Source organism: Lactuca saligna, chromosome 4 (assembly GCF_052625555.1).
Source record: "Lactuca saligna cultivar CGN05327 chromosome 4, ASM5262555v1, whole genome shotgun sequence".
Classification (NCBI taxonomy): Eukaryota; Viridiplantae; Streptophyta; class Magnoliopsida; order Asterales; family Asteraceae; genus Lactuca; species Lactuca saligna.
In genome coordinates this window covers 45,109,099-45,117,680 of record NC_136420.1, presented here as the reverse complement: position 1 = coordinate 45,117,680, position 8,582 = coordinate 45,109,099, and the positions used below count along the sequence as shown (strand labels likewise).

The 8,582-nt window shown below is 33.2% G+C and overlaps 1 protein-coding gene across 2 annotated transcripts; it reads left to right on the top strand.

Moving 5' to 3' along the window:
- The first annotated feature begins 3,081 nt into the window (after nucleotides 1–3,081).
- On the top strand, nucleotides 3,082–6,455 carry NTMC2T4 (Calcium-dependent lipid-binding (CaLB domain) family protein). Of its 2 annotated transcripts, XM_078989908.1 has the most exons (12): nucleotides 3,082–3,353; nucleotides 3,449–3,585; nucleotides 4,084–4,185; nucleotides 4,342–4,392; nucleotides 4,487–4,607; nucleotides 4,679–4,800; nucleotides 4,887–4,985; nucleotides 5,067–5,147; nucleotides 5,225–5,310; nucleotides 5,397–5,622; nucleotides 5,704–5,868; nucleotides 5,947–6,455. In XM_078989908.1, the coding sequence occupies exons 2-12, from the start codon at nucleotides 3,481–3,483 to the stop codon at nucleotides 6,292–6,294; spliced, it is 1,506 nt and encodes a 501-aa protein (XP_078846034.1). In that variant the 5' UTR covers nucleotides 3,082–3,353; nucleotides 3,449–3,480; the 3' UTR covers nucleotides 6,295–6,455. The 2 variants fall into 2 exon arrangements, with proteins under 2 accessions (XP_078846034.1, XP_078846035.1); XM_078989909.1 differs by lacking the exon at nucleotides 3,082–3,353 and having other exon boundaries at nucleotides 3,360–3,585.
- Nucleotides 6,456–8,582: the final 2,127 nt, after the last annotated feature.

Here is an 8,582-nt window from a genome sequence, read left to right as displayed (position 1 = left end):
TGGGACTGAAGGTCAAGGGAACCAGGGGGTCCCAGATAGACTACAGGCCCGAGGGGCGTACCAGTCAAGTCGAAGGCCTAGAGAACGTTCTGGATAGGCTGAAGGCCTGGTGAGGCATACCAGTTATGCTGAAGGTTCTGTGAGCGTACCAGATAGACTGTAGGCCGGTGGGGCGTTCCATTCAGGATGAAGGCTCTGTGAGCATACCAGATATGTTGAACGCCAGATGAGGCGTACCAATCATGTTAAAGGTTCTGTGAGCATACTAGATAGACTGTAGGCCGGTGGGGGCCTTCCAGCTAGGCTGAAGGCTCTATGAGCGTACCAGATAGACTGTAGGCCGATGGGGAGTTCCAGTCAGGCTGAAGGCCCTGTATGCATGTTGTTGTTTACTAGGTTATCTGCTTGTTTGGTGTTATACCAGATATACTGTAGGCCGGTAGGGAGTTCCAGTCAGGCTGAAGGCCCTGTATGCATGTTGTTGTTTACTAGGTTATCTGCTTGTTTGGTGGTATTTTGGGGGAACACACTAAGCTTCGTGCTTACAGTTTGATTTATGGTTTCAGGTACCTTAGTGGAAAGTGGCAAGACGAAGGCGTGATCGTACACATATTTGGTTTTACAACTGATTGGATCTTGGGAGACTATGATTTTAATTAATGTTTTGGAAATAATAGTTTGTAAACACTTTTATTAATAAATGGGTCACTTTTGAAAGGTTTAGATTTGTTGAAAATTTTGGGTTGTTATAGAAAGAATAACGGGAATAGGATGACTAGGATATTTAAATTCTAAAGATTATATAATTATAAGAATATAATATTGTGGGTTGAAAACCCAATGTGCTCACTAGGTTTTCCAACATGACCCATTCAAATTCTTTGTATCACGGATAGTAATACGAAGGCACTAATAGATAATGGAATTATCTGCTGCAAGATTTAAGGATATAATATTGTGGGTTGAAAACCCAATGTGCTCACTAGGTTTTCCAACATGACCCATTCAAATTCTTTGTATCACGGATAGTAATACGAAGGCACTAATAGATAATGGAATTATCTGCTGCAAGATTTAAGGAGTTCGTAAACTGCTAGAATATTGATGTAAGGTCTATTTATACTTATGTTTCTGTATCAGTTATGACATCTCAAGTTTTAATAATCATTGAAAAACATTTTCTCGAAACTACTTTTAATGCGACAAATTCCCCATTTATAAATATCACTCTGATTTAAAATAAGCATAAATAAAAAGTTTTAAATGACCATAAATTTGGGGATGTCTTAGCTTGGATTGTGGAAGGGTGTGTTAGGGAACCATATGGCTCGTGTTGTGTTTTGTAAGTGTCGAGTGAGATGTTGATTGGGTTCCTGCAAGTCCGTAAGAAGATGGTCGTATGCCTATAGGCCTAATGAGGTGCTGTTCGTGAGTCCTCATGCCTGTGGTGGGATGCTGGCAAGAACGACATAGAACTATGAGCATCTCGTTCCAATAGTTGGATGGTGTCACAACGTATCGTGAACCATCATGGATTTTCCTTATGTAAGTTAGAACTGATAGTTGTGTAGTGGAGACTTGTATATTTTGTTTGTTAGTCGTTTTGGCATAGTTAGGTGTATGAGCGGTATGGTATTGTTGTTAATGGCATAGTGGTCGGTAGGTTTTGATAATGCTTTTGTAGAATGTTGATTTGTTGGAAAGGTCATGGTTGTATATCGATTGTTCCTTGTTTGGGTTTTCTTAGCGAACCTTGTTTTTATGAGGATTGTACTGTATGAGTTAAGTCACCAATGATGAAGTTCGTTGTCGGTCTTTTGGATGATTTGTCAGATAGATGTGCACCGGTTTTAGTGTGGGAGTTTAGATTCCCTGTGAGATTTTTGGATTGATCATTATTACGCTCGTGGAAGTGGTGGGTTAGTGATGACTTGTAAGTAAGTTAAGTGGACATTTGACATCTTTTGGGCTTAATTTGCTAATTTGGGATTAATGGAAATTCACGATCGGGATGTTTGAGTGTTCTTTCTACATGGTTGATGGTGTTCCTAGCCAGGGATTAGGGGTAGATATAACAAATGGATGATTATCAGCCTTTACATATGGCTTTGTAGAGTTTAGACTGATGGGTACCCGGTCTTGTGAATTATACTAATTGAGTCGGTTAGTAGTTACAGTTTTGAGAGTTTTCCGATTTTAGTAGTTTTCGTTGAGTTGAGTCTTACAGTTGGGGATAGAAAGGTAGTTGTTGTAGCTGATTATTTTCAAGTGATTGAGTTATATGTTGGCATTGGTTGGGTTCCAAGTGTTCTCTCAAATTTTCACAATTGATACATCAATTTTATGAAGTGGTTGATTATTAATTAGATTCATATGGTATTTTTATGCACACCCCAATAAAATATTTGAAGTACTTAACTAATGATAAAGATTTAAGGTTTTCTTTTTTAGTAAAAGGTAATACCTATTCTTTGGTTAACTTTGAATTTTAAGAAATTAAACCATTAACTTAAGGATAAAAATATATTTCAAATTATTTGTATAGTAATGGTGTATGAGAATCAACCCTCACACAAAGATGGTCTAACACCATCAAACAAATTAAATTCACCACAAGGAGAATCGTAAATAAATAAAAAATCATTCGTATGTGATACTAGTTATATAAATGATATTTGTATATTGCTATATGGAGAAGTATTATGAGTTTATAATAATAAAACATTTTATAAACTTAATGAATTATGTTAAATAAACGTTGAAAACCTATATATCATTATATCTTTACACAATATTATATATTTATTTCAAATTATATAAAAGAAAATCTATATATCATTAATCTTTACACAAAAAACTACATTAATTGAAAATTATTCTACTTTTAAGTGTGTTCTATTAAATCAAAAAATTAATTATCAGATTTTTTAAAGGCTTTATTCCAAAATATAAAGATACCTCTTTTGATAATGATACAAATAAAAAAATAACAAAATTATATAAGAGGATAAAAATAGAAAATATCTTCTAATCGAGAATTTAGTTGGGGCCGGGGGTAGCTAAACAAGTAACGGATAGACCAAGGCAAGAATTGAACGTTACATTTACTGATTCACCTCTCTCTTTCTCTTTCTCTTTCTCTCTCAAATTCATCACAGTTTCTTCAAGTCAAGCAAGCAATCGGATTACACACCGACCCCATTTCCCCCATTATTATTATTCATCTGTAAAAGCAATCTCTTCACTAGTTGTGGGGGTAACAACGCGACCCAAACAACGAAACCGATTGCGACTTTTAGAGAGAGAAACTACATCCAGATACTGGAGATTTCATCTACCTTCAATAGCAAACGGTAATCACTCGTCTCTCTCTCTCTCTCTCTCTCTCTCTCTCTCTCTCAAGTTGAAACTTGAACCTGTAGCTGGTTGGATGTTTTGTTGATTGTAGTTCTGTTTTGGGAGAGTTGAAGCTGATACAAAATGGGGTTGATTTCTGGAATACTGATGGGGACTGTATTTGGGATTGCGATTATGGCTGGTTGGCGGCAGATGATGAGATATCGAAGCAGTAAACGAATTGCCAAGGTAAATCGATTGTTTGGGTTCTTTGATATCTTCGTCTGGTTCTGATTAATCAATTTGTTAGGGTTTTACTTTCACTACTGATTTTCGTGATTTGGTTGGTGTTAGGGTTTAATGTAATCTGTAATTATAACTTAATTTACCATCAGCAAGAGCTGTATGACTGCAATTAGATGTTCTAGTGATCATAGACTGTGAACAAGAAACAGGTTTTCACGGGTTTCTTTTCATTGTTGACTTTATTAGCTTGTGTTAGGATCTCAAAGAAGGGGAAATTGTAAACCGATTTAAATAAAGATAGAGCATTATTCATTGCTCCACTGTTCATAGATGGTGATTTGATAGCTTCTGAGTTTCCATGCTTCTTGAACTAAACCTGATAATAGTGTATGCTTCTGCACTACTAGAGCATGTTGCTCTATGGTTCCATAATTCTTGGTGATCCATATACAACTTGAAATTTATGTTAACATGATCTTTGATAAACTGTTTTTTCCTCAGGCAGTTGACATAAAACTCCTTGGATGTCTCAACAGAGATGATTTGAAGAAAATCTGTGGTGACAACTTTCCAGAATGGATATCTTTCCCTGTTTATGAACAGGTTAGTACTTTCACTTTCACTTTCACTATCTACACAATCAGCTGCAACTTAATATGCTTTTCATCACCAAAGAACCCATTTCATGATTTTTCAGAAGCCACTAAAAAAAATATATTTTTAGTGAACGTGTCTCATCTTTGTAGCTTCGTATTTCAGGTGAAATGGCTGAATAAACAATTGAGCAAACTCTGGCCATATGTTGAAGAAGTAAGTTACCTCGAGTACTCATTATTTATAATTTCTATATGTATTATCTTCTTAGGTTGACTATATCTAATTTTCTTAATTCCTACATTTATAGGCAGCTCGAATAATAATCAAAGATTCTGTTGAGCCTTTATTGGAAGATTATCGCCCACCTGGAATTACATCATTGAAGTTCAATAAACTCTCTCTTGGAACTGTAGCACCAAAGATTGAAGGTATCATTATATATATCACTTAAAATTATAATTTTTTTCAAAGTTTATATAAATACTTAAAAAAAATGCAGGTATCCGTGTTCAAAGCCTTAAAAAAGGTCAAATAACAATGGACATTGATCTTCGTTGGGGTGGTGATCCAAATATTGTTTTAGGAGTTGAAGCTGCACTTGTTGCTAATTTACCTATTCAGGTATATATTTATTTACTAATTTATTTAATTATTCAAATTCTTTCATAATGTTTTTGAATCTAATTATGTGTGTTCTACTTCTACAGCTGAAAGATCTGCAAGTTTTTACAGTTGTTCGTGTCATTTTCCAACTCTGTGAGGAAATCCCTTGCATTTCTGCTGTTGTTGTTGCTTTACTTTCCGAGGTATGATTTTATGAATTCATAAACTCATGAATTAATGATTTTTTTTTTCTTCTAATAAATTTTTTTATATTAAAATTTCAGCCGAAGCCAAGAATTGATTATACATTGAAGGCTATTGGTGGAAGTTTAACTGCCATGCCTGGACTTTCTGATATGATTGATGTAAGTTTCTTTTTCATTTTTTGACTAATCATTTATCTATTTTTATAAAATGTTAACATTTTATTTGATTTTTGTAGGACACTGTAAATACAATAGTTTCAGATATGCTTCAATGGCCCCACAGGATCGTTGTTCCCATTGGTGGTGTAGGTGTGGATACAAGGTAACATTGGAATCGGAATTCGTGATTCCATTCCATGATATGTATGATTTTGATTTGGTGTTTGAACTTTGAATATTGTTATGCAGTGATCTGGAGCTGAAGCCACAAGGGCAACTGACATTAACAATTGTGAAGGCAACAAATTTAAAAAATATGGAAATGATTGGAAAATCTGATCCTTATGTCACTGCTTTTATTCGTCCACTTGAAAAATTCAAAACAAAAGCTGTTGACAACAACTTGAACCCTGTTTGGAATCATGTACTTCAGTTGATTGTAGAAGACAAGGAAACCCAATCCGCTATTCTCGAGGTTATATAACAAAATCTTTTTTTTATCTTTTTTATTTTTTATTTTTTATAATAAAAAATGATGTAATCCAATTCCAAACAGGTTCTGGATGAAGATATTGGGCAAGATAAGCGATTGGGAATTGCAAAATTATCTCTAATTGGCATTCAACCAGAAATCGAAAATGAAATTGAATTGAAGCTTCAACCTTCACTTGATATGCTCAAGATCAAAGATAAGAAAGATAGAGGAACTCTCACAGTCAAGGTAAATAGTCAAACAGTCAAATAGTCAAACAGTCGAATAGTCAACACGTATATAATTTAGTAATAATTTTGAATACAGGTGAAGTACCATGAGTTTACAAAAGAAGAACAAGATGTTGCTATGGAAGAAGAGAAGAGGATACTTGAAGAGAAAAAGAGACTTAAAGCCGAGGGTATAATCGGAAGTACAATGGATGCGATTGATGGAGCTGCGGGGTTGGTGGGGTCCGGGGTTGGGTTTGTGGGTGGTGGAGTTGGGGCTGGGGTTGGGCTTGTTGGAAGTGGGCTTGGGGCGGTTGGTAGTGGGCTCAGTAAGGCTGGGAAGTTTATGGGCCGGACTATTACTGGAACTGGTAGCTCTAAAAAGAGTGGGGCGTCAACTCCGGTCAATACTGTTGAAGAAAATGGTGGTGCAAAACCAAGGTAAAAAAAAGGGTTTAGTTTGTTTCTTTTGTTAAATGTGAATTGCTTTTCTACTTTTTATGTGAAACGTGAATCTTTTTACCTTTTGTTGTTTTTTTTTTTTTAGGATTTTATAAATAGATGGAGTGTAAATCATTATTGATGTTATTGTTGAAATTTCCATTATGTTGGTTTTATTAAATTCACTAATAAATATGAAATGTTAAGGTAGGACAACCTAATTTCATGAAAAGAATTCTCCAAAACATCATTCCGATAGCATGCAAATCTGAATATAATAGAAGAAAAGGAAATGAATCTAAAATTAACATATATCAAAATATAATAGAAGAAAAGGAAATGCAATTAAAATTAACAAATCAGTAAATAAGTTTGCTGAATTAGAGAAACGTATAATCGATCAATAATGTAGAAGACGAAGCAACATACCTCGATCTATATGTGTGTGTGGAAAATTCATATCGACGAGGGTTTAGGTAAAACTGCAATCCAGAAATGATTCCACAGTATTTTTTTAATCTTTTTTTTTATAATTTTTAATTTTAACTTGGTTACAACTGTATGGTTAATATAGTACGGACTTTTAGCTATTCAAAATTTAACGTGAGTACCGAGTCAAATGAGGAATGGTCGAACTAGATGTTGATATTTTCTCGTGGTTTATTCTTTTTGGCAAATTTATTATTCGTACAAATGTTAAAAGAGAAACCTCGAAACTTTAATGAGTGGTTTTGAACAATAAGGTTATGTCCAAGATCGTTCTTTGTTTGAAAGCTACATGTTTGAGTTGAGTAGATTTATAAAAAATAATAGCGATATTTGTATATGCTCGTAGTTCAATGTATTTTTGTAACTTCAAGTAATTTATGTTTGTGTATATGTTTTGTAATAAATTGGAAAATAAATGTTTGGGTCGTATGTTCGATCCAACTCGTGCCAAACACCTTGAAATATAATGTAGTTTGATTTGCTTTTTAAAAATGTTATTTGAGTTATTATCTATTTTCTCTTGTTAGTAAACCGATCCATTTGAGACCCTTTTGACTACTTTTGATTGGTCATATAATGTTTAGAGGAAGGACACTAGTACGCAAATCATTTGCTCTTCACACAATATGATATTTATCTGATACAAAATTTGTATAACTGCGGTTGGAATTTTATGTATTTATGTAGTAGTTGTTCGCCATCGTTTCACAAAGGAGGCAACTAATCAATGATTTTCATATAAGTTAGGCGTCGTTTGTATTTCAAAAATCGGTAGTCAATAAAAAAAAATTGGTAGTCAATAAAAAAGTTGTTTGTTTTTTTAAACTCTAAACCACATTGTTTATAGATGTTTGTAAACAAACAAATAAGATGTACACACAATGAACTATATTGATTTCTACATACACACCATACCAACATTATTAATCAAAAGCAAGATTTCAAGAAACGATCTTAAATGTAACATCTTGATTTTCAATAAAGATATCAACCATAAAATTAAGAGAAAATTACAAATTTAACAAAATACATTAATTACATTGTGGAAAATAGCAAAAAGAAACTCAAATTACAAAAATAACCCTTAAAATCACAGATGAACTAAACTCAGCTGCGATTTTGCCCTTCCATCAGTGATTTTGTGAAGTTCATAGTATAAAAACGTTTTTTTTTCTTCATTTTTCACTCTATTTTTTGAAGAAACTCTTTCTACGATTTCCTTAGAGCTATTATGAACGATTTCCTTTTTAAACGAATTTTCCAAAAAAATAACAACAAAAATGAAAATTTATTGAAAAAATTTATATATAATAAGGTTGTTTTATAATCAAACCTATCAATTTCATAATCAAACTAATAATTAAAAAAAAGCAAAAAAAAAAAAAAATCACAATATGTAATTCAAAAGAAGAGGAAATCACAGATGAACTATGTCAATCTGCGCTTTTTAGGCTGAAAAAGGAGTATATATACAACGAAAAAAAACCAACTACAAACGTACAAGTGGCTAAAGCACGTTTGTTCTTTAGCTACTTGTACGTTCGCAGATGTCATGATGAAATCGCAGATGGATTATACCCATCTGCGATTTTAGTGGCTAAAAATGCAATTTTGATTTTTTTAGCTATTTTCTACAAAGTAATTAGTGTATTTGGCTAAATTTATAATTTTTTTTTCTAAAAGTAAGGGTTTATATTACTATGGACATATGAGCTTTCACTTTTGTCCTATTTTTTCATAAAATTATTTATTTATTTATTTATTTTTAAAGTTTTATGGATCTCTAAAATTTCATTTCACTTA